Here is a 26887-nt window from a genome sequence, read left to right as displayed (position 1 = left end):
TATATTGACGCTTACATAGGTCTGGTGATAATGTTCCCCTTTAACTTAACACTCACTGATATAAAGTGTGTGAATATTTTATTCTGTATACGGTCTATGACACCTAAACTTTATCTCTAAATTTAACCACAATTTGTGGTGTAGAATGACGTCTGGAACTCAAGATAGTTCCACATGTCTGGGAACGCCACCGTTGGATAATCCTTGATATTACTCAACAAATCTTTAGGGATCTATTCCGTTTAATAATTACATTTTTTTCTCGTATCTGCTTTTCGCAGGAAGATCTAGGCCAGGGGTGTTTAAACTAATTTTAGATGGGGGGCCACATGGAGGAAGATCTACTCCAAGTTGGCCGGACTGGTAAAATTACGGCAAGATAACGTAAAAATAAAGACCACTGCAGATTGTTTTCTTTGTTTAAAAATAGAACAAACACATTCTGAAAATGTACAAATCATGTTGTTGTTTTTTACATACCATAGTATTCTATCTTTAGTTGTCCTTTTTACACTTTCAGAATCAATTATGTGATAATGTTCATCAGTCAACTCATTGGTGTTCATTTTCAATCTATCAAGATAAATAAATAATATCAAAATCAAATTACAGGATGTTATTGATGTAGTTTGCTAATGTTCCCCGACTGGTGCGCTAACATCATGTGTTTTAGTTGTGTTTTACATATGTGTCAGGCTTGTCCCTGACAGTTTGACTGTGTTTTAGTTTTTTCTCTGAGTTTGTCTGTTTTCTGTCCAGCACTTTTATTTTGTCTTTATTTCCTACTTGTCTCCCTGAGTGCTGTGTCCCCTCAGCTGTGGCTGATTGGCACCTGGCCACACCTGGTATCAATCAGCCAGCTGCTATTTATACCTGCCCTACCCTCCAGTCACTGCTGGATCATTGTCATCACTACCTGATTGTCATTGCCGATGTCATTGTAGTGTCTACCTGTCCTTGTCGCTGTCGTCATAGCGGTAAGCTGTTCCTTATAGCTATTTACGGTTGGTTTCTCCTAGCTTCTTGTTTTCCTGTTAGCCAGATCCTGTTAGCCGTTTACTATTTCCAGTTTTTCTGTTTTCTGGTTCCTGTTTCCATTTTGCCTGTTCCTAGTTTGTGTTTTTACTTTATTTCGAACATTAAATCATGTTTTCCCGTATAACGCCTTCCGCCTTCTCTGCATCTTGGGGTTCGCGTCCTACAAACTCTGACATATGTAGCATTATCTACAAAGATACAAAAAATTGCTATTGCGACATTTAGAGGACACATTTAAAACAGCAGTTTCTTTCATTCAAAAATTTCGACTCATTTTTGTACTTAGCAAACTCATCCCGTCTCATTCACTCATTCACACACTAATGGCGGGATCTGCCATGCAAGGCGCTTACCACGACCCATCAAGAGCAAGGGTGAAGTGTCCTGCTCAAGGACACAACAGACGTGAATAGGTTGGTAGAAGGTGGGGATTGAACCAGGAACCCTCAGGCACGGGCACTCTACCAACTGCGCCACTAGCCTTCCACCATCGACCTGCCTCCTAGCCTTCCACCATCGACCTGCCTGCTAGCCTTCCACCATTAAAAAAATAAAACAAAATAAAAAAATAGCCTTCCACCATCGACCTGCCTGCTAGCCTTCCACCATCAACCTGCCTACCAGCCTTCCACCATCGGCCTGACTGCTAGCCTCCCACCATCGGCCTGCCTGCTAGCCTTCCACCATCGGCCTGTCTACCAACCTTCCACCATCGACCTGCCTCCTAGCCTTCCACCATCGACCTGCCTGCTAGCCTTCCACCATCGGCCTGACTGCTAGCCTTCCACCATCAGCCTGCCTGCTAGCCTTTCACCATCGGCCTGTCTACCAGCCTTCCACCATCGGAATGCCTGCTAGCCTTCCACCATCGGCCTGTCTACCAGCCTTCCACCATCGACCTGCCTGCTAGCCTTCCACCGTCGACCTGCCTGCTAGCCTTCCACCATCGACCTGCCTACTAGCCTTCCCCCATCGACCTGCCTGCTAGCCTTCCACCATCGACCTGCCTACTAGCCTTCCATCGACCTGCTGTTTGCCTCCAGCCATTAGCTTTGTCTACGGGCTTCCACCCGTCGGCCTTGGTTGCTAGTCTTCAGCCTTGTCTGCTAACATCTTCAAAAGTGGTGAAACAAGTGGAACTTCTCCTCTCATTATGTCACAAATTATTATATTGTGTTTTATACTTTTGTGTGGTTTTACTGGTGTCCCAAATGGGTCTGGTCACCCCCACTCACAAGCTATGCTACTTCAAGATGCACAGTTTGACATATTTGATAATTTGACATGTCATCATAGTGGCAGCTACAAAATAACCTCGGCCTTATCTCAGTTGAAGATTTATGTGACTTTGGACACAACAAAATGGCTGCATACTATGGTAGAGTCCATTCATTCTTATTGTTTCCTTGTTTTGAGAGATCACGTCAACATTACTGCACCCTCCCCTATTGTGAGCACTTACTTTCACAGATTAAAGACCGACTCAAAAGATGGTAACTTTAAGCGCAAATGTTTAGTTATATTATTGTTATTGCTCTCAGGAAATGTTGAGACTAATCCAGGCCCTGATACACCTACACAATGTTTTACACCTGCGGATTTTAAAACTAGATCTGGTCTTGGGATTATTCATATCAATGTTCGGAGTTTACTCCCTAAACTGGATATGATAAAGATCTGGATAAACTCAACAAATGCTGATATTGTAGTCTTATCTGAAACTTGGCTTAAACAATCTGTGCTTGATAAAGATATTTACATTCATGGCTATAATGTCTATCGTACTGACCGACAAAGAAAAGGTGGTGGAGTGGCCATATATATTAAGCAGAGGTTTGATGTTAAATTAGTGCTCTCTGAATCAGTAAGTAAAGAACTTGAACTGTTAGCACTTGAAATTGAATGAGCTAGAAATCACCACATTATGGTAGTGGGGTGTTATAGGCCTCCATCTGCCCCCAGTAATTCCCTATCTACTCTTGTAATGCTTCTGTCTCAGCTGGAATACAAGGAAATAGTAATTTGAACTGGGACTGGCTCACATCTGTGTCGGTCTCTTTGAAAGCACAGTGTGAATCTCTAAATTTAACACAATTCATTAACTCAGCTACAAGACCTAATCCTAAATGCCCTCAAAAAGCTACACTCATTGACTTAATTCTAACAAATATGCCCTTCAAATGTGTTGCATCTGGTGTTTTCCCTAATGATGTGAGTGATCATTGTGTGATTGCAGTAGTGCGAGACACAAGGATTCCTAAAAGCAAGCCTCGTCTTCTTGAAAAACAAAATATGAAATTATTTGAGACGCAAGCTTTTTTACATAACTTGCGTCTTTTTAATTGGGATAGAATTGCTCTTTTTGATAATGTTGAACTGGCTTGGAAACATTTTCACGAAAACTTCTTGAGTATAGTGAACAAACATGCCCCTTTTAGAAAATGTCGGGTTAAAGGACGTGACAATCAGTGGTTTACATCGGACCTGTCAGATGTATTGCATGAGCGTAATGCTGCTTGGGCCAGGGCACGCAAGTCAGGGTTCGGAAAGTCAAATCAGAATTGTATTTCTCCACAACAACTGAAAACCTCAAACACCCAAAGAAGTTTTGGAAAATCATCAAATCTTTGTCCGCCTGCTGTAATTCAGTCAATCTCCCACCTAGTATACTTGTTGATGGTGTCAGAGTAAGTGACAGAAGAGAAATGGGTAGTCATTATAATAATCGTTTTATTTCCTCTGGTTTTCTCTATAATTCTGAAAACTTTACTGAAGTTCCGCTAACTCCGGAAACAACCGTTGAAAATACCCAAGTTTTTAACTTTACATCCTTTACCACAACAGAGGTCATGAGGGCTCTAAAACAACTTAAACCTAGAAAACCAGCTGGCTCAGATAAATTGAAGCCGCTCTTCCAAAAGTTGGCAGCTGAAATTATAGCTGGACCACTGACTCACATTTTTAACTTTACTCAAATTTCAAATGAAATCCCCTTGGATTGGAAATCTGCCCTTGTAATCCCCCTATTAAAAGGAGGTGACCCTAGTAATCAAAATAATTACAGACCAATCTCTAAACTCTCTGTTCTGGCAAAAGTGCTTGAATCCCTTATCAGTGAACAGATAAAATACTTTTTGGACACCAACTTTATTCTGTCATCATTTCAGTCAGGTTTTGGCAGAAATACCAGTACTGTTACTGCTGCTATGAAGTTTATAAATGATGTAACTGAAGCTCTTGACGAGAGGCAGTGCTGTCTGTCCCTCTTTATTGACTTTTCAAAGGCATTTGATACTGTTGATCATGTCATTTTAATCAAACGTCTTTCAGCTATTGGTTTTTCTCAGCAAGCAGTTGGATGGTTTGCAAATGACTTCACAAGTAGAACTCAGGCTGTTCAGATAGAGGGTTCCTTCTCTGACGTACTGCAAGTGGAAAAGGGTGTCCCTCAAGGTTCTGTGTTGGGCCCATTATTAATTAATAAATAATTATCTTGGACAGAATATTCCAAACTCAACTTTCCATTCCTACGCTGATGATACTGTCATATACTGCACAGCACCCACTCCTGCTGAGGCCTTTAAATATCTACAACATGCATTTGACAGAGTACAAGAACAACTTTGCTATCTTCAACTGCTTTTAAATGCAGAGAAAACAAAGTGTATGTTCTTTACCACATCAAAAACTGTAAGATCAGCACTGTGTGAGAACATTTGAACAAGAAATGGGCAACAAAATTGTGTTAGTATCTGCTTTAAAATATTTAGGATTTTTAATTGATGACCACTTGAGTTTTAAGGAACACATTCAGTATGTTGTAAAAAAAAAACTGAAACTTTTACTGGGATTTTATTATAGAAACAAGTCCTGCTTTTCTTTTACTGTGAAACAGAAATTGGTGGAAACAACCTTTTTACCTGTTATTGACTATGGAGATGTGTTGTACATGAATGCTACTGCTGGTTGTCTCCACAAGCTGGATAGTGTGTACCACGGGGCACTGAGATTCATCACCAACCTACTCACCATTGTGTGTTATACTCAATGGTTAACTTACTCACCATTGTGTGTTATACTCAATGGTTAACTTACTCACCATTGTGTGTTATACTCAATGGTTAACTTACTCACCATTGTGTGTTATACTCAATGGTTAACTGGACATCTTTATGTGCTCGACACCTCAATCATTGGTACGTGTTCATCTACAAAACCATTCTGGGTATCACCCCATCTTATCTGTCTTGTATTTTAACAAAGAAACAAGGAAGTCACAATCTTCTTTCAATGAATGTTCTGCAATTTGTCGTCCCCAAAGTAAGAACTGAACTGGGCAAGAAAGCATTTAGGTTTTCAGCAGCGAAGGCTTGGAATAACCTACAATCCAATATTCAACTTCAAACCCTTGTTACATTGAATGAGTTTAAAGCTTCTGTGAAAGGATTGCAGTCTACCTTGTCTGTATGCACATGTGTTATGTCAGCAAGTTTTAATGTTGTACATTTAATGTTGTATGTGTTGTTTACTGTTTTAATGTAACCTTGCTGCTGCCCTCTTGGCCAGGTCTCCCTTGGAAAATAAATATTTGATCTCAATGTGATTTTACCTGGTTAAATAAAGAAAGAAAAACAAAACAAAAAAACAGCTGTTTATTTGAAGTCTTAAAGAAGTCAACTATGTGTGCAGTGCAAGGTGAAATGCAGTTATGTCATCTTCTTGTCAATAACACACACATCAATCTTTTGCATGTTGTTGCTTCCTTATTTGTCATTATTCAAAGCTGATTTTAATGTGTAGCAGCGGCAGCTGAACTCAATGTGACAACGTGTCATAGTTACGTCAGGCAGCTGGAATTAAAAATACCAATAGTTGCATCATTAGTCCAGAATCTTCACGGTCCTCATGGACGACATAATTAGGAACCAGTACTAAAAAAAATGGTACTTGGTATACATCCCTAATCTTCACCACTAAACCTTTGAAATATGCTGACATATGTGCTGCTAAAGGTAAATAAACAGTAGTCATATTGAATGTTTGCCTTCATTTGACCACGTGAGGTAAGGAGGACGGCCTCTAGGTCACATGGTTACACCCCAGAAATTACACTGTTGATGATTGATGAGCATTCATTTTTAAATGGTGGTGTTAAAAAGCAAGTATATCTCCATCTTTAGTCATAAATGTGGCCCCCGGATGAACATGTGTCACAAACATTGTATTAGATGATATGTGGATGTTGTGCTTACTTGGACTGTGATGAAGCTGTGAGGACTCAGGTGCTTTGTCTTCATGCTCTTCAGTCTTCACAGAGACAACAGTCAGTGGAAACTTGCTGACATCATCCTCCTCCTGCCCTACAACACACTCTCCCTCCTCTTCCTCTTTAAAATAGGGGGGCTGTGGATCCTCCTCGCCCCCTTTAAAATGTGAGGGCTGTGGATCCTCTAAAATGAAACTGTCCCCCTGCAGATGAGGGAGACATTCTTCTTGGTGTTCAATCAGCTGATGGATGTCTACAGGACACAAACAAAACACATTTTAACTCCTACATGCTAAATATTAAATTGTACAAGAAATATAGGGCTGTGGCTATTGAAAATGTTATTAATCAAGTGTTCTACTGGAAATGTTTTCGATTAATCGAGTAACTGGATAAAACATAGTGTTGCTTGGTTAAAGACAAATTTAAGCGACTTTAAGACAATTCACTTAATAATGAACAGCCAATTGGTTTGAGATGGTATGAGATCAAGATGTCATCTTTAGATCAGGCTTTGTTTTTTCCACAATCACTGCCACATTAAAAAGTTAAAGTACCAATGATTGTCACACACACACTAGGTGTGGCCAGATTGTTCTCTGCATTTGACCCATTAACCTTGATCACCCCCTGGGAGGTGAGGAGAGCAGTGAGCAGCAGCGGTGCAATAACTTTTATGGTGATTTAACTTCCACTTCCAACCCTTGATGCTGAGTGCCAAGCAGGGAGGTAATGGGTCCCATTTTTATAGTCTTTGGTATGACTCAGTCGGGGTTTGAACTCACAACCTAGTAGTCAGCATGCACACTAAATCGAGTCGGTTGATGTAGTAGGTGTTGTAGTAGGTCAGGGGTCGGACACCCGCGGCTCCAAAGCCGCATGCGGCTCTTTGATCACTCTGATGCGGCTCAGCTGCATACTTGCTGACCCTCCCGATTTTTCCGGGAGACTTCCGGATTTCAGTGTCTCTCCCAGAGCAAACATTCCCCGATTTTCACCCGGACAAAAACATTGAGGGCGTGCCGTGATGGCACTGCCTTTAGCGTCCTCTACAACCTGTCGTCGCGTCCGCTTTTTCACCATACTATCTGCGTGCCGGCCCAGTCACATGTTGTATGCGACCTCTGCTTACACACGTAAGTGACTGCAAAGCATACTTGGTCAACAGCCATACAGGTCACACTGAGGGTGGCCGTATAAAACAACTTTAACACTGTTACTTATATGCGCCACACTGTGAACCCACACCAAACAAGAATGACAAACACATTTCGGGAAAACATCCGCACTGTAACACAACATAAACACAACAGACCAAATACCCAGAAGCCTATGCAGCCCAAACTCTTCCGGGCTACATTGTACACCCCCGCTACCACCAAACACCACCCACCTCAACCGACACATGTATTGTATTTGTTCTGTTGTGTTTATGTTGTGATACAATGCGGATGTTCTCCCGAAATGTGTTTGTCATTCTTGTTTGGTGTGGGTTCACAGTGTGGCGCATATTTGTAACAGTGTTAAAGTTGTTTATATAGCCACCCTCAGTGTGAACTGTACGCACACTACATCGAGTAGGTCGATGTAGTAGGTGTTGTAGTAGGTCAGGGGTCGGCAACCCGCGGCTCCAAAGACGCATGCGGCTCTTTGATCACTCTGATGCGGCTCAGCTGCACTCATGTGTGTCTGCAGAAGCCGCATACAACATGTAACTGGGCTGGCACGCTGCATGTACAGGTTGTAGAGGGCGCTAAAGGCAGTGCCATCACGGCACGCCCTTATTACTGTTGTTAGGGTGAAAATCAGCATTCGTGAGAATATTTACCCTGAAATTCGGGAGTCTCCCGGAAAAATCGGGAGGGTTGGCAAGTGTGATGCTGTCAAGCAGCATTCATATAAAACTCGCGGGCCGCACTAACATTACATTTTCATATTAAGGTGCGGGCCGCGTGTCTGAGACCCCTGGTTTATACATAGCACAAAGCAAAAACTTTGTATGCAGTGTTATTTCATTTTAAATTTCAAAAGAGTTTTGTGGCTCCCATTGTTTTCTTTAATTTGTGAAACGGGTCAAAATGGCTCTTTGGGTGGTAAAGGTTGCCGACCCCTGTAGTAGGTTAATGTAGCAGGTGTTGTAGTAGGTTAATGGCTGCACCAATATGAAGGAAATAACAGGTCAGTATAGCTTTTACACACATAAATAACTTGTCAAACCTGCCAGCTAGCAGGCTAGGTTTACAGCGTCAGTTACCATGGTAACTGACTCTGACTTTGTCTTACCTTTCTTATTTATATACTCAGGAGTTTGCACTTAACCTGCTCTCTGGAATATTCCCCCGGTGACTGTGTGAGTTTTGTGTAAACATGTTGATACACTTTGTTACAAACTGAGAGGAACATCAACCTCTCATAAATATTGTGTGTCTGAACATCCTCACATGACAATTCATCTTCCTATAGACAATCTATTGAAGAAAAGTGTTAATAATAAATATAAAGTTAGTAAAGATGTGAGAGTAAGAAGTAAACAAACCTGTTGTGTGTAACACAACTTGATGTTTTTCATGTTGTCGCTCCTTCTCCTCTTTTGTTGGACAAAGTTCCTCCTCGTACTCTGCTATGGTTCTTTCGCACATTTTCACACAATCACAACACTTTACACTCACACTTGATCTCTGCTTAGCGATGTGTTTTCATCTCCCTTTGTTAGCAGCTAACAAGCTAAGCTAACTAGCAAGCTAAGCTAGCTCGAGAAGTGCGCTCAGACTAATATACAAACAGTTATTATGACTCTATTTAATAGAGTGTAATAAAGGACATATATGTGTACATGGACGCACAGATTAAGAACACTGAACTGTGACGACTGCAATAACGTCTTCACCGTCAGACGCCATCTTGCTTTATCCTCGCCCTGTTTGCTTCGCGCGCAGTCTTGTCAGATCTCGCAAGAGAAACAAGTGCAAACCAGCTCTTTTCCAGATCTCGCGAGAGAAACAAGTAACCAGCTCTTTTCCAGATGTCGCGAGAGAAACAAGTACAAGCCAGCTCTTTTCCAGGTCTCGCGAGAGAAACAATTAACCAGCTCTTTTCCAGATCTCGCGAGAGAAACAAGTATTTAGCTCTTTCCAGATCTCGCGAGAGAAACAAGTAGAAACCAGCTCTTTTCCAGATCTCGCGAGAGAAACAAGTACAAACCAGCTCTTTTCCAGATCTCGCGAGAGTAACAAGTAACCAGCTCTTTCCCCCCCACCCCCCGTGCAACTATTTCAACATTCTGAAAATAAAAATAAACATTTACATTTTCAAAACAAAGACATACAACTTATTTTGGTAAATAAACAGTAGCTTATATGACCCCTTTAAATGATAAGTTGCCTGATCAGAGCGAGACGAGTCGTGGCTCCTCAGCTTCATGCAGGACGGAGTGGTAGGAGGCGTGGGCGAGGTTGACTGACTGCAAATGACCACACCATTATTTTTAAATCAATCTAAATATTGCTCTAGTTGGTATTTGTGTTTTAAATCCTGTTGTAAAGGTTTGTACTTTCAACTGTAGTTGTAAATATTAAGTGGAATTGTATTATAATAACCGAATATATTCCCTTATTTTGGAATAGTTGCAATTAAAGCAATACATGAATCACAACAGCTGTAGTCTCAGCACTTTGTAGCGCCCTCTGGCGTGAGTGTATTCCCAGGCGGTCTCCCATCCAAGTACTAACCAGGCCCGACCCTGCTTAGTTTCCGAGATCGGACGAGATCGGGCGTGTTCAGGGTAGTATGGCCGTAAGCCGAAAGACGAGGTAAAACCAACATTTTTAAATGGAACTCTTACAGACGGGATGGGAGACAATTGTTATTTATCTAAGAGCCTGTCGCGCATGCGTACACTGATGTGCTTTTTCTGTCTGTGTGATTGTCTTCCTTTGCTACGGCGGTCAAGTTGCTTTCACGGTGGATATTTGCCTCCGGAGCTCCAGCGGAAGCTCCCCCTCACTGTGCCCACACTGCTCTCTCATGCTGCGGGGAGATTGCAGGAGAGGTGCCGCTCTCAACACTACTTTATGCTTAGGGACCGTCAATAAATTACTATTGTCTTCGAAGATGTATATCTGCTCCATCAAAACACTGACTCATCTAAAAGAAGGTCAAATAAATAGTCCTACATTTTTAATATCGTTCCTGATTTTATAATTTAAATCATTTTTTAATGTAAACAATAATTATTTGTTTTAAAAGTCTCCATGTCATCATGCAACTTAGTAACCAAATTCCACTTTATATTAGTCGTGCTAACCTTTTATTTTAAAATAGGATCAAAAACATTTTGATATTAAAAATAAATGTTTCTTTTCAATAGATTCCTGGTCATATGACCTAAAATCCCAAATTCACTTGATATTTGAAGTGTTTTCTTTAATGTGTTTCACACCTTTTTGTTTTAAAATGTAAGTTTAATTTGATTTTATATAAATTTGTAATATTGAAAACCATGGTTTCATTTTTAGCTCCCGCAACAACTACGACTACCCAACATAAAACCAACTTAACTCTCATTTGGAGCTAATAAAAATGCTGCTAATTATCTGTATAAGATATATCATCACGCACATGATCTTTATTAAAAAACTTTTTTTTTTTAATAAAACCCTATTTTAAAATAAAAAGTTGTGCGTTACACTAAAAGGTTAGCACGGCTAATAAATGGAATTAGGTTACTAAATTGTATGACATGGAGACTATTGGGAAAATATCCTTATTTTGTTATATTAAACATGGATATATATATATGTTAGAATTATGAAATAATGGGCATGCACAATAAGGAGGTATGACTAATTATTTACCTTCTTTTAGATGAATCAGTGTTTTGATGTAGCAGATATACATTTTTCAAGACAATAGTGATTTATTGACGGTCCCTAAGCATAAAGTAGTGTTGAGAGCTGTGATGAGGTGGCATCTGAATGGAGCTGGGATAGACTCCAGCACCCCTGCCACCCCAAAAGAGACAAGCGGTAGACAATGGATGGAGAGCTGCACCTCACACAGTCAGAAAAAGCACATTAGTGTACGCATGCGCGCCAGGCTCTAAGATAAATAATAATTGTCTCTCACCCCGTCTGTAAGAGTTACCTTTAAAAAGGTTGGTTTTACCTCGTCTTTCGGCTTACGGCCATACTACCCTGAACACGCCCGATCTCGTCCGATCTCGGAAGCTAAGCAGGGTCGGGCCTGGTTAGTACTTGGATGGGAGACCGCCTGGGAATACCAGGTGCTGTAAGCTTTTACACTCACGCCAGAGGGCGCTGTTTCTCACTTCTTGCAAAAGAAAACAATGGTTTTTATTTCACTTTCAGTTTTACAAAAACACATGTCATTTTATAAATTCACAAGTCACGGATAGTCCGTCCATATGTTGAACACCAGTTTGACTGTTACAACAATACAACAATGTATCATAATTAATACACAATATGAGAATGTGTGCTGTATAAATGAATTACTTAATTTAATTAGAACACAACAGGAGCAGTAAATATGCAGGGATTACCTGAACTGATGTGTTGTGTTAATTTAGCAATATTAAAGGTGTCATATGTAGAATTTGCATGTCAAGTGATCATTAAATGTCCCTGATATGTCAAAAGGCATTAATAAATCATGTTCTTTTCCATTACCTCTATAACTGATAACAGTACAACCTGTCAGCACTCTCTTCAGACTGAGAAAGCTGTCCACTCACATTTTGTAATGCCAAACTAAATGCTAACCTAGCCTTACTAGGCCTCAGTAAGCTAATTTTTGCTAACCTAGCTCAAAGCTAAACTAATCCTATGCTAATCTAATTTATGCTAACCTATGCTATGCTAACAGTGACACACCTCTCCGGCCCACGTCTAACGTGCAGCACGTCACACAACCTCGTCACAACGACACACCTCTTATCAAATCAAATCAAATCAACTTTATTTATAAAGCACATTTAAAATTCACCACAGGGGTAGCCAAAGTGCTGTACAATGAGCAGGTTAAAAGATAAAACGAGTACCGAGCAAACATAACACAACACAAACAGAACACGACAAAAAATAAATAATTAAAATAGAATGAATAAAAACATAAAAACATAAAAACAGGATCACAGCAGGTGTATTATGGGGCGCCATTGCAGGATGGATATCACTCAGTGTTAAAAGCCATGGAATAAAAGTATGTTTTTAAGAGAGATTTAAAAACAGGAAGAGAGGAGGCTTGTCTAACACTCAGGGGTAGGTCGTTCCAGAGCTTGGGAGCAGCAACGGTGAAAGCTCTGTCACCTCTAAGCTTCAGCCTTGTGTCAGGGACCGTCAACAGCAGCTGATCGGCTGATCTTAAGGATCGGGTGGGGCAGTAAGGCTGAAGGAGGTCGGAGAGATAGGTTGGCGCGAGGTTGTTTAGACATTTAAAAACAAATAAAAGGAGTTTAAAATGTATTCGGTAACGCACAGGGAGCCAGTGAAGGGACGCTAAAATAGGGGTGATGTGCTCACGTCTGCGGGTCTGTGTTAGCAGACGAGCAGCAGAGTTCTGCACGAGCTGCAGGCGGGCGAGGGAGGCCTGGCTAATGCCTACATACAGGGCATTACAATAATCAAGACGAGTCGAGATAAAAGCGTGGATTAATTTCTCAAGATCATGTCTTGATAGAAGCGGTTTCACTTTCGCTATTTGGCGTAATTGATAAAAGCTTTTTTGAACGACGCTGCTGATTTGTTTTTCGAATTTAAAATCTGAGTCAAACTTTACCCCCAGGTTTGTGACAGAGTCGCTGAGATACGGGGTCAGAGTGCCGAGGTCAACGTTGGGGGAGGGAGAGCGACTTGGACCGAACAACATAACTTCTGTTTTATCTTCATTTAGGCTCAGGAAGTTAGCTGAAAGCCAGACTTTGATGTCGTGCAGGCAGTCAATAAGACGTTGAACCGTGTTATTTTGTGCCATGGGAAAATAAATCTGGCAATCATCGGCATAAAAATGAAATGCAATACTGTACTTCCTAAAAATAGAACCAAGGGGGAGAAGGTAAAGCGCAAATAAAATTGGGGCAAGGATTGAGCCCTGGGGGACCCATGTGGTAAAGGAGCTGTGGACGACATAAAACTGTCTACTTTTACACAAAAACTCCTGTCGGTTAGGTACGACCGGAACCAGTTGAGGGCGGCGCCCTTAATGCCCACACAGTTCTCAAGACGAGTGATTAAGGTGGCGTGGTCGACGGTGTCGAACGCAGCAGACAGATCTAAAAGCACCAGGACAACATATTTACCAGAATCAGTGGACAGGAGGATATCGTTAAAAACTTTTAGAAGCGCTGACTCTGTGGTGTGGAGGGCTTTAAAACCGGACTGGAACAGCTCAGTGATACCATTATCCTCTAAGAAGGGCAACAACTGACTGTAGACAACCTTCTCTAATATTTTGGAAATGTATGGAAGATTAGAGATAGGTCTGAAGTTAGAGAGGAGAGAGGGGTCGAGGCTGGGTTTTTTAAGTAGAGGTGGTACCACTGCATGTTTAAACTCTACTGGAACTATTCCAGAAGAGAGGCTACTATTGATAATGTTAAGGACACTTGATCCAATAGTAGCAAGTACCTCCTTAAACAGGCGAGGTGGGAGGGCATCTGCAGGAGAACCAGAATCTCAAAATGTCTCCTAACAGAGCCGCCTCTTCTTCTTACTGCGTCACACGTGCACAAAAAAATCAACAACGAGCGAGCCTTTTTCATCTCAGACACTTTTCTACAAAACTATAATATCACACAGTCACAATCAGACTCACACAGACAAAACAACCTCAACAGTCAACTATTTTTCTCACCCAGAAGCACAGCTGTATTATATCAGAACCTAATAATAATAAACAACATTTATTATTCACTCTGAGCTGGACGAAATGGCTCGGGAGAGAGAAGTCTGGGCTTCCCTGCCTAGGCTGCTGCCCCCGCGACCCGACCTCTGATAAGCGGAAGAAGATAAATGGATGGATGGATTCACTCATATGATTTCCGAACATAAACTTTGTCTATCTTCTCATACACACACACATTTTGGACAATTTCCAAACCTTTACAGATTAGCAGGGATGTGAGGGGATGCGGGTGTGTGTGGGAGTAATGATTAACTCTTTCAAGAGAGGGAAAATGAAAAAGTCAGACCCGCAGGTGCATACACAATTCTTATTAAGTTACGCATATATAAATGTACCAATAATAAAACTGAATCACTCCACATCCAACACACTTTTCAACATTCACCAACACACACACACATTAACAAAATACAACCCACCCCAATGTCCGGACAATATTAACAATTATACACGCGTGCTTTTTGTGGAACGGCCGTCTCATAACACGAACGCAGGTCACTTCTTACTCATAAAACGGCGATTAACCCGTCCAGCGGAGCAGACCCTGCGTTACCACCCTGACCAACACGGAAACCAGCCTAAAGGCGGCGTAGAATCACTGGTAATCAGTCAACAATTCTACAGCCATCATGTTTGGTCAGTTCCATACAGTTTCACCAACGCTTCAACTATATGGAGCCCGATCTCCATCTGTCTAACTCAGGGGTCGGCAACCCGCGGCTCTTTGACCATTCTGATGCGGCTCAGCTGCTTACTTGCTAATGTTGTGTCGTTCGCGAACGATTCGTTCGAATGAACAAATCTTTTGAGTGAACGTACTGAACCGAATCACTTCATGAACTGTTTCGTTCCTTTCTCAGTTCAGTTGAGCTCCGCCGCGACCATGCCAGGATGAGTGGAACTGGCGCATTCTGTGACTCACTGAACCCTCGACGTCGGCGAACGACGCAGCCAGCTACTCATCATGGGGGCGGGGGGAGGGACTGAGCGAACAATTCGTTCACCGCGGATTAACGACATGAATCACTCAGTGAACGACAGAATGAGGACTGGCGAACCTACTGACACAGAGAAGTGACTGTGTCGCGGAGGAGGACGTCACATTGAGGCTCTCGTTCAGTCACTGTGCGCGTCGTTCATTGGGTGCTGAGGGCTTGTGTCGTTGGCCAACTGACACACACCGAGATCTGCCGCTGGGGAAGCTGTTACTGACTGACTCATGATTCGCCGACCTGCACACAGAACTGCTGCTGCAGAAGTGATTCAGGTTGACGTACTGAACTGTGCTGACTGTGTCACTCACTGCCTGGTGTACTGCATGCACAGAGCTGTGTAGGGACTCGCGTTCACCCTATTTGCTGCTTCTCCCGCGAATGTCTGCACTGTACTGTACTACGCACGCCCCGCCCCCTCCTATTTTTATTTTTTATTTTTTTGGGGGGGGATTCGGTGAACACATTTTTTGAACGACTCAATTAAAGAAACTGATTCTAGTGATTCAGTACAGTCAAAAGAACTGCCGATCCCATCACTATTACTTGCCGACTCTCCCGATTTTCCCAGGAGACTTCAGAATTTCAGTGCCACTCCCAGAAATCTCCTGGGGTATATATTCTCAGATCTTTTTTATTATTTATTTTCACCTTAACAATTTCACCCTAACAACAAAATTAAGGGCGTGCATACAAAATGTGAATAAACTTGCACGCTGTTTGTACAAGTGGGAGAGAGTGTGAAATGCTGTGCCATCACGGCACGCCCTTATTATTGTTGCTTTGGTGAAAATCAGCGGACGTTGGAGAGAATAGTAGCCCTGAATTTCGGGAGTCTCCCGGAAAAATCGGGAGTGTTGGCAAGTATGACGCTGTCAAGCGCCGTCCATATAAAACTCGCGGGCCGCACTAACATTACATTTTCATATGAAGGTGCAGACCGCCTGTCTGAGACCCCTGGTTTATACATAGCACAAAGCAAGAAAAAACTTTGTACGCAATGTTATTTCATTTTACATTTCAAAAGTGTTTTGTGGCTCCCATTGTTTTCTTTAATTTGTGAAACTGGTCAAAATGGCTCTTTGAGTGGTAAAGGTTGCTGACCCCTGGTCTAACTGCAGCACACTAATCAGAACGCCGTGACAAACATCAGCTCAGTCGATCTCCTTTACCGGAGTCACTGAAAAGGTCACTTAAAATGAGGCCTTTTCACCGCTGCAGTTCCACAAAGACAGATGCGTCGCACATTCACAAACTTTCAACAATTTTTTATTGTCAAATATACCACCAGTTAGTTAAAAATGCCTTTACTTTAGCTGTATCCAAACTGTGCTAATCTGGTGTACTTGCAGAAGAAGGCCCCCTCTGCCGACAACGCCAGAGGGGGGAAGAAGTTAAAAAATGTATTTGCCTCAAATCGTTTGTGCTTGACACTCCTGAACCACCACAATTCTATTAACAGTTCCCCTTATTGTTGTCATGTCTGTGTGATCATGTTTTGTTTTAATCATGTTTTGTTTTGTTTGGTTATTGGACTCCTCAGTTTCTGTTTACGCTCCATTGTGTTTGTTTCCATGCCAACCCATTAGTTTTCACCTGTCTCACGGTTTGCACTCACGCACCTGTCACTAATCATGTCTGTTTTATTTAAGCCCATTGTCAGCCTGAGAACATCACACTATTGACACACTCCTAACACTCTGTTTCATGTTCATAGTCCATGCTGCCCTGTTCACATCGCAGTAAGTGTTTATTTGTTTTATGTCCATAGTTTCTGCCTTTGTGCAAGTTTTGTTTTCTTAGCCAAGTTTATCTCCGCCTTGAACACCCCTTTTGTTTGCACTTTTTTAGTATAATTAAAATATGTATTCACCTTCACGCCGTGTCCGGTCCAAATCCTTTGCACCATGGGAGGTGGGGCACAGGTCCGGTGGCCATGGATGAAGTGCTGGCTGTCCAGAGTCGGGACCCGGGGTGGACCGCTCGCCTGTGCATCGGTTGGGGACATCTCTGTGCTGCTGACCCGTCTCCGCTCGGGATGGTTTCCTGCTGACCCCACTATGGACTGGACTCTCACTATTATGTTAGATCCACTATGGACTGGACCCTCACACTATTATGTTAGATCCATTATGGACTGGACTTTCACACTATTATGTTAGATCCACTATGGACTGGACTCTCACACTATTATGTTAGATCCACTATGGACTGGACTTTCACAATATTATGCTAGACCCACTCAACGTCCATTGCACCGGTCTCCTCTAGAGGAGGGTGGGGGGTCACCCACATCTGCGGTCCTCTCTTAGGTTTCTCATTGTCATCCCACTAGGTTGAGTTTTTCCTTGCCCTGATGTGGGATCTGAACCGATGATGTCGTTGTGGCTTGTGCAGCCCTTTGAGACACTTGTGATTTAGGGCTATATAAATAAACATTGATTGATTGATTGATTGACTCAAGATTCAAGGACTGTATATCTAAGAGTATAACAGCTTTATGTAGTGCAATGAAAGATTTTTAAAAAATGCTCAGTTTTGTAAGTATTAAAAGGACACATTTATTAGAAAACCAAGACTTCTAGCAATATTTGCAGTTGTAGCATTTTGTTAATATGAAGGTGAAACATGTAACAAAGACAAGCATATGTTTAATTGAAATGTTTACAAAAGCCTATAATTCAGAAACTATTGAAAGAACTGTTTCATGCTTGTATAAGGTCTGTTGAATCTAAAATCATATTCAGCTTCCATCCATCCATCCATCCATCTTCTTCCGCTTATCCGAGGTCGGGACGCGGGGGCAGCAGCCTAAGCAGGGAAGCCCAGAATTCCCTCTCCCCAGCAACTTCGTCCAGCTCCTTCCGGAGGATCCCGAGGCGTTCCCAGGCCAGCCGGGAGAGATAGTCTTCCCAACGTGTCCTGGGTCTTCCCCGCGGCCTCCTACCGGTTGGACGTTCCCGAAACACCTCCATAGGGAGGCGTTCGGGTGGCATCCTGATCCACAACATCCGCAGTCGAGGTCAGCAGAACACAATCCTCACCATACACGGTATTGATAGTGCACTGCTTCACCTTCCTGAGGCGGCAGATGATGGTCCAGAATCGCTTTGAAGCTGTCCGGAAGTCGTTTTCCATGGCTTCTCCAAACTCCTCCCATGTCCGAGGTTTTGCTTCCGCGACCGCTGAAGCCGCACACCGCTTGGCCTGTCGGTACCTTTCCACTGCCTCCGGAGTCCTTTGAGCCAAAAGAACCCGATAGGATTCCTTCTTCAGCTTGACAGCATCCCTCACCGCCGGTGTCCACCAACGGGTTTTGGGATTACTGCCACGACAGGCACTAACCACTTTGCGGCCACAGCTCCAATCAGCCGCCTCGACAATAGAGGCACGGACTCAATGTCCAGCACCTCCCTCGTGACATGTTCAAAGTTCTTCTGGAGGTGGGAATTGAAACTCTCTCTGACAGGAGACTCTGCTAGACGTTCCCAGCAGACCCTCACAATGCGTTTGGGCCTGCCAGGTCTGTACGGCATTCTCCCCCACCATCGCAGCCAGCTCACCACCAAGTGGTGATCGGTAGAAAGCTCCGCCCCTCTCTTCACCCGAGTGTCCAAAACATAAGGTAGCAAATCCGATTACACAACGACAAAGTCGATCATGAAACTGCGGCCTAGGGTGTCCTGGTGCCAAGTGCACATATGGACACTCTTATGTTTGAACATGGTGTTCGTTATGGACAATCTGTGACGAGCACAAAAGTCCAATAACAAAATACCACTCGGGTTCAGATCCGGGCGGCCATTCTTCCCAATCACGCCTCTCCAGGTTTCACTGTCGTTGCCAACATGAGCATTGAAGTCCCCCAGTAGGACAAGGAAATCACCCGGGGGGGCACTTTCCAGTACTCCCTCGAGTGTATCCAAAAAGGGTGGGTACTCTGAACTAACGTTTGGTGCTTAAGCACAAACAACAGTCAGGACCCGTCCCCCCACCCGAAGGCGGAGGAAAGCTACCCTCTCGTCCACTGGGTTGAATTCCAACGTGCAGGCTTTGAGCCGGGGGGCAACAAGAATTGCTACCCCAGCTCGTCGCCTCTCACTGCGTGCAACGCCAGTGTGGAAGAGAGTCCAGCCCCTCTCGAGAGAACTGGTTCCAGAGCCCTTGCTGTGCGTCGAAGTGAGTCTGACTATATCCAGCCAGAACTTCTCCACCTCGCACACTAGCTCAGGCTCCTTTTCCCCCAGCGAGGTGACATTTTACGTCCCAAGAGCTAGCTTATGTAGCCAAGGATCGGACCGCCAAGTGCCCTGCCTTCGGCTGCCACCCAGCTCACAGCGCACCCTATCTCCATGGCCCCTGCTATGTGTGGTGAGCCCATTGGAGGGGGGACCCACATCCCCCCATGGGTACAGGCCCGGCCACCAGGCGCTCGCCATTGTGCCCTAACTCCGGGCCTGGCTTTAGAGGGGGGCCCCAGAGACCCGAGTCCGGGCGAGGGAAATCGGAGTCTCGGTATTTGCATTTCCATAGAAGTCTTTGAGTAATCAAATGTTTTATTATTATCATTATTGTTATTTATTTATTTATTTGATATTATTAGGGGTAGGGGTTAGGGTTAGTCTCATTCGGACTGAGCAGCACTACAAACAACATAAAATATACATTCATATTAAACATGCTGTGTTTTTTAAACTACATTTAGCACAATCACTGTTTAAATGTTTATATATCACTGCAGCTTCTATGACTGTTTCACACTTGTGTTTACTGACCTGATTCTTAAACCTGAACATCTTATCACACACAGTGCAACTATACGGTTTCTCTCCAGTGTGTGTTCTCATGTGTGTGGTCATGACTAGCTTGCTGGAGAAACTCTTCTTACAAACAGAGCAAGTAAAAGGTTTCTCTCCAGTGTGTGCTCTCATGTGTGTGGTCATGCGTCCCTTTCTGGAGAAACTCTTCTTACAAACAGAGCAAGTAAAAGGTTTCTCACCTGTGTGTGTTCTCATGTGTAATATAATTTCCTGCTTAGTGTTGAATCTTTTAGCACAAGCTGAGCAAGCAAAAGGTTTCTCTCCAGTGTGTGTTCTCATGTGTGTGGTCATGTTACGCTTTCTGGAGAAACTCTTCTTACAAACAGAGCAAGTAAAAGGTTTCTCACCTGTGTGTGTTCTCATGTGTAATACCATTTCCCACTTAGATTTGAATCTTTTAGCACAAGCTGAGCAAACAAAAGGTTTCTCTCCAGTGTGTGTTCTCATGTGTGTGGTCATTTGTTGCTTCCTGGAGAAACTCTTCTTACAAACAGAGCAAGCAAAAGGTTTCTCACCTGTGTGTGTTCTCATGTGTCTGGTCATGTGTTCCTTTTTGGAGAAACTCTTCTTACAAACGGAGCAAGTAAAAGGTTTCTCACCTGTGTGTGTTCTCACATGTAATATAAGTTCCTTCTTAGTGTTTAATCTTTTAGCACAAGCTGAGCAAGCAAAAGGTTTCTCTCCAGTGTGTGTTCTCATGTGTGTGGTCATGTCACCCTTTGTGGAGAAACTCTTCTTACAAACATAGCAAGCAAAAGGTTTCTCTCCAGTGTGTGTTCTCATGTGTGTGGTCATGGTTTGCTTTGTGGAGAAACTCTTCTTACAAACAGAGCAAGTAAAAGGTTTCTCTCCAGTATGTGTTCTCGTGTGTCTTGTAAAATTACTCTTCTTTCTAAATGATTTCCCACATTCAGAGCAGTCAAAGTGTTTGTTGTTAGTGTGATGTCTCGTATCACCTTTAGAGTCATTTTTACTCTCCAAAGGTTTTTGGATGTGGTCACTGTGATCAGAAGAGTGTGACATCATGTGGTCCATGTCTGACAGTGGAGCAAAGATGCTGTCTGGTTCTGACTTGATATCTTCACAATGCTCTCCATCAGCTTCTGTGATGTGTTGACTTACAAGCTCCGCCCCTCTGTTCTCCTCACTTTGACTGTGATGAAGCTGTAAGGACTGAGCTTCATCTTCATCATGAAGCTGCTCCTCTTTAATGTGGGAGGGGGCCTGTAGCTCCTTCTGTCCCACACTGGTGTGCCACTCCTCTTCATGACTCCCCGCTGACACCCGCTGGACGTCTGCAGAACAAATGAGGTGTTACTGTATTGAAGTTTGCAGTATTCAAACTATTGACATGTGAGCTAGGCCAAATAGACAGTGATGGGCAAGCTACCTGGACAATGTAGTAAGCTAAGCTACAAGTTACTCTCAATTAAATGGAGCTAAGCTATCCTCAGAGAATTGTAGCACGCTACACTACAAGCTACACTGCAAAAGTAGCTTGCCACATCAAATATATATATATATATATATATATATATATATATATATATATATATATATATATATATATATATACTGTATGTATATATATATATATATATATATATATATATATATATATATATATATAAATGCTGTTAAATGTAGCTTTAATGTGGCAAGCTACTTTTGTAGTGTAGCTATATATATATATATATATATATATATATATATATATATATACATATATATATATATATATATATATATATATTTATACATATACATATATATATATATATATACATACATACATATATATATATATATATATATATATATATATATATATATATATATATATATATATATATATATGTATGTATATATATTGGCCCACATGTATAATATCAATGTTTATGTTGTCCATGGAAAGAAGTTAGTAAGAAGCAAAAGAAAAACAACCAACCATGGATGACAAAAGGACTGAAAAATGCTTGTCACAAAAAAAAAGACATTATATGGAATATCAATAACACAGACATCTATAAATAAGTATAAGAAATATAAAAACAAGCTAATTGCTATACTAGGAACATGTAAGAAGGAATACTACAGACAATTATTAAAGAAGAACAGAAACAACATGAGAGCAACATGGGGCATCCTAAATAGCATCATTAAAAATGCTGCTAAGAAAGATTACCCCCAGTACTTTCTACATGGAAATACAAAAAATGACAATATAAACCAAATAGTTGAACGTTTTAATGATTACTTTGTAAATATCGGAAACAATGTGGAACAAAGATTTCCAAATGCAGATGATGGATCAGTTGAGGACTTGAGTGAGTTCATAGACAGAAATCCCAATTCCATGTTTCTTAAGAACGTGACAAAAGAAGAAATAATCAAAATTGTAAAACATTGTAAATCCAAGACCTCAACCGACTGTCATGGAATAGATATGGTAACCATAAAAAAGGTTATAGAAGACATTTCAGAACCTCTGACATACATCAGCAACGTATCATTTCTAACCCGCAAATTCGGTGACAAAATGAAAATTGCGAAAGTCGTACCAATTTATAAGAATGGAGACATACACCAGTTTACTAACTACACACCAGAATTCACAGCTAATATCTCAACATGGATAGCATTAATCCAAATAACAGAGGAAATGAGCATTGTAATAGATGGTAAAGAATGTGCGGCCGCAGTATTCATGGACTTAACTAAAGCATTTGACACAATTGTCATGTCTGTGTAATCATGTTTTTGTTTTAAGTCATGTTTTTGTTTAGTTATAGGAATCTTTGGTTTCTGGCTTTTCACTCCCTTGTCTTGTTTGCATGATTATCCATTAGTTTCACCTGTTCCACGTTTGGACTCATTGTGCACTCTTGATTGTCACCATAGCAACCCATTAGTTTTCACCTGTCACGTCACGCACCTGTTTCACGTCTTGAGTCACGCACCTGTTTTCGTTAATCATGTCTGTAGTATTTAAGTTCAGTGTTTTTCAGTTTGTCTTTCTGACGACCTCACACCACATTTATGCTCTGTCCATGCCTGTTACTTCTTTCCATGTCAATTCCTCAAGCAACTATTTATGTCCAAGCCAAAGTAAGTTGTTGTTCCATGTTTAGTCTTTTTGGTTTCATAGTTTGTTCTCCGCCATTGTGCGTGTTTTTTGTTTGTACTTTTTTGCTATAGTCTTTTGGTTTCATAGTTTATTCTCCGCCTCTGTACGCGCTTTTTGTTTATTCCTTTTTTTTGATAAATATAAATAAATCATGTACCTTCATTACCGTCTCGCCCGTGCCAACTTTCCGTTGCATCCCGGAAAAGCAAACTCCCAAGATCAAGTCGTGACAGTAGGTCGTCATCAGACCCGCTTTTCCGCACCTAAGTTGGCCGAGTTGGATAGATTGGACGAAGGAACGTGGGAGGTCCTGCGCGCCATGGAAGCCGAGACGCTTCGCTATTCCCCCAGGGAGCGCAGGGGGATGATGTGGGGGAATGGAGGCAAGCTGGTGCCGATCGGCGCGTCGCTCCCGTCCCGGAAACGTCGCCAAGGACGGGGAAAGACTTCCGCGAGCCGGCAGAACACGCCACTCCCACAAGCCCCTCCCCCTCCGGGCGGAAGCAAGCAGGAGCCAGCCCGGCTTCCACAGGATGACATCACAGCCCAGGAATTTTTTTTCAATACTGTTTCTTTAAATCACCCGCCTCCAGCTAAAAACTCTAATGCCATGTCTTTGATAAGACATTATCAAAACATGTTTTTAGAAATCAGGTCTAGTCAGTCACAGCCATCCCAATTTCATGCCCCGCCCCCCAAGACTCATGCCCCGCCCCCCAAGACTCAAGTCCCGCCCCCGTCACAATTTTTTTCTTTTTTTTCCGCCCACACAACCCCAGGTGGGGGATAAAGAAAAATATTGTGGCCAAAATAAAGGGGACATTTCTGCCCTCCCCCGCCCACCCCTACAGAGAGTTCCAGGCCGCAGGGAGCGCGTCTGGTATCCGCCCCTTGAGGGGGGGGCTGGGGTCGGGAGTTGTGTAGGTGGGGTGGCTCTGCATCACCATGTCAAGCCACAGCCTCCCTCACGGCCGCCACCACCAGTCTACCGACCTGTCAAGCCACAGCCTCCAGCACGACCGCCCTCACCAGTCTTCCGACCTGTCAAGCCACAGCCTCCAGCACGACCGCCCTCACCAGTCCTCCGACCCGTCAAGCCACAGCCTCCAGCACGACCGCCCTCACCAGTCTTCCGACCTGCCAAGCCGCAACCCCCAGCTAGGCCACCTCCACCTGCTCCACGGCTAGCACCAGTCGCAGCTCCACGGCTAGCACCACGGCTAGCACCTGTCGCTGCATCTGTTGCCGCACCAAGGCTAGCACCAGCTCCACCACGCCAAGTTCCACGGCAGACTCCAGTACCCGCACCACGCCTAGCCGTATCATGCCAAGCTCTGGTACCAGCTCCACGCCCCCAAGCACTGCCAAGCCAAGATCAAGCACTGCCAAGCCAAGACCAAGACCCTCCACGCCAAGTCCAAGACCAAGACCCTCCACGCCAAGTCCAAGACCAAGACCCTCCACGCCAAGTCCAAGACCAAGACCCACCACGCCAAGTCCAAGACCCTCCACGCCAAGTCCCGCCAGTCGCAGCTCCACGACGCCAAGTGCCGCCAGTCGCAGCTCCAAGACGCCAAGTGCCGCCAGTCACAGCTCCACGACGCCAAGTGCCGCCAGTCGCAGCTCCACGACGCCAAGTGCCGCCAGTCGCAGCTCCACGACGCCAAGTGCCGCCAGTCGCAGATCCACGACGGCAAGACCCGCCATGCCAAGACCAAGACCCGCCATGCAAAGACCAAGACCCGCCATGCCAAGACCAAGACCCGCCATGCCAAGACCAAGACCCACACCCACACCAAGACCAAGACCAAGACCCGCCATGCCAAGACCAAGACCCGCCATGCCAAGACCAAGACCCGCCATGCCAAGACCCGCCATGCCAAGACCAAGACCAAGACCCGCCATGCCAAGACCAAGACCAAGACCTGCCATGCCAAGACCAAGACCCGCCATGCCAAGACCAAGACCAAGACCCGCCATGCCAAGACCAAGACCAAGACCTGCCATGCCAAGACCAAGACCCGCCATGCCAAGACCAAGACCAAGACCCACACCAAGACCAAGACCCACACCAAGACCAAGACCAAGACCCACGCCGAGCTTCATTGCTGGACGCGTCATGCCGAGCTTCGCCGCTGGACGCGTCACGCCGAGCTTCGCCGCCTGACTTGCCACGCCGAGCTGCCACGCCTGCCAAGTTGACGACGCGCCTGCCTTCTCGTCGGCTACGGATATGGCCGCTACCTGGTCGCCCGCCACGCCAAGTGCGCCCACCTCCCAGTCGGCCACGAATGTGGCCATTCCCTGGGCGCCCGCCTCGCCTGCTGCAGCGGCGTTCCACTCGCCGCCGCCACTTGACTTTGCCTCGGTGGATTCGGGGCCACTTGGGCTGGCGACCCACCGCCATGTCCCCCTCCCGCCCTCCCATGACTCTTGTTAATTTTTTTATGGACATCTGGTATCTGTCCTTAAGGGAGGGGCTCTGTCATGTCTGTGTAATCATGTTTTTGTTTTAAGTCATGTTTTTGTTTAGTTATAGGAATCTTTGGTTTCTGGCTTTTCACTCCCTTGTCTTGTTTGCATGATTATCCATTAGTTTCACCTGTTCCACGTTTGGACTCATTGTGCACTCTTGATTGTCACCATAGCAACCCATTAGTTTTCACCTGTCACGTCACGCACCTGTTTCACGTCTTGAGTCACGCACCTGTTTTCGTTAATCATGTCTGTAGTATTTAAGTTCAGTGTTTTTCAGTTTGTCTTTCTGACGACCTCACACCACATTTATGCTCTGTTCATGCCTGTTACTTCTTTCCATGTCAATTCCTCAAGCAACTATTTATGTCCAAGCCAAAGTAAGTTGTTGTTCCATGGTTAGTCTTTTTGGTTTCATAGTTTGTTCTCCGCCATTGTGCGTGTTTTTTGTTTGTACTTTTTAGCTATAGTCTTTTGGTTTCATAGTTTATTCTCCGCCTCTGTGCGCGCTTTTTGTTTATTCCTTTTTTTTGATAAATATAAATAAATCATGTACCTTCATTCCCGTCTCGCCCGTGCCAACTTTCCGTTGCATCCCGGAAAAGCAAACTCCCAAGATCAAGTCGTGACAACAATTAATCATGATATTTTAATAACAAAACTAGAACGATATGGCATCAGAGGGTTGGTCTTGAACTGGGTAAGAAACTATTTAACCAACAGGAAGCAACATGTGAAGATGGGTGAAAATATGTCAACACAGCTAGATATATCTTGTGGTGTACCCCAGGGATCAATACTGGGACCAAGATTGTTTCATCTTTATATAAACCACATTTGTAAAGTTACAAAGGACTTAAAGTTAGTTTTATATGCAGACGACAAGACTGCTTTCTGTTCAGGAGAGAACACACAGAAGATAATACAAATAATAACAGAAGAAATGAACACATTAAAAAGATGCTTTGAATATCTTTGAATTTCAGTAAAAGTAAAATAATAATATTTGGTGAAAGTAGAAGCGAGCATCAAACACAAATACAAATAGACGAAATAGACATTGAAAGGGTAAAATAAACCAGATTTTTGGGAGTATTAATAGATGATTAAATTAACTGGAAATCTAATATACAAAATATAAAACATAAGGTGGCAAAAACATTTTAATAATGAATAAAGCAAAATATGTCCCGGGCCAAAAATGACTTCATATTCTCTACTACTCACTAGTGTTACATATCTGACTTAT

At 43.3% G+C, this 26887-nt stretch overlaps 4 protein-coding genes, 1 non-coding gene and 1 pseudogene across 5 annotated transcripts in view; 2 read left to right on the top strand and 4 right to left on the bottom strand.

Annotated features, from left to right (window-relative positions):
* Positions 1-26887, top strand: part of LOC140680121 (uncharacterized) — a 1112395-nt gene that overhangs the window by 527045 nt on the left and 558463 nt on the right. The window lies entirely within an intron of this gene.
* Positions 1-26887, bottom strand: part of LOC133570587 (uncharacterized) — a 353516-nt gene that overhangs the window by 144657 nt on the left and 181972 nt on the right. The window lies entirely within an intron of this gene.
* The window catches only part of LOC133570506 (uncharacterized), a 335786-nt gene that overhangs the window by 282565 nt on the left and 26334 nt on the right, over positions 1-26887 (bottom strand). The window lies entirely within an intron of this gene.
* On the bottom strand, positions 9983-10102 carry LOC140676664 (5S ribosomal RNA; annotated as a pseudogene).
* LOC133571149 (5S ribosomal RNA) lies at positions 11479-11597 on the top strand. Its single transcript, XR_009810306.1, has one exon. It is a non-coding gene; the product is annotated as a 5S ribosomal RNA (ribosomal RNA).
* LOC140680154 (uncharacterized) lies at positions 16426-25284 on the bottom strand. The gene is made up of 3 exons (XM_072916529.1): positions 25248-25284; positions 19953-21331; positions 16426-16431 (listed from the first exon to the last, which is right to left on the bottom strand). The coding sequence occupies exons 1-3, from the start codon at positions 25282-25284 to the stop codon at positions 16426-16428; spliced, it is 1422 nt and encodes a 473-aa protein (XP_072772630.1).

The sequence above is a fragment of the Nerophis lumbriciformis genome, linkage group LG28 (assembly GCF_033978685.3).
Source record: "Nerophis lumbriciformis linkage group LG28, RoL_Nlum_v2.1, whole genome shotgun sequence".
Lineage (NCBI taxonomy): Eukaryota > Metazoa > Chordata > Actinopteri > Syngnathiformes > Syngnathidae > Nerophis > Nerophis lumbriciformis.
The sequence above is the reverse complement of the archived record's forward strand: the minus strand, read 5'-3'. Positions and strand labels throughout refer to the sequence as shown.

What these genes read in the sequence shown, in the direction of transcription:
- LOC140680154 (XM_072916529.1), bottom strand. Translation starts at nt 25,284, where the DNA reads ATGACGCGTCCAGCAATGAAGCTCGGCGTGGGTCTTG. An exon ending in GAAGCTCGGCGTGGGTCTTG is followed by an intron (nt 21,332 to 25,247) that starts GTCTTGGTCTTG and finishes TTTGTTCTGCAG; the next exon opens with ACGTCCAGCGGGTGTCAGCG.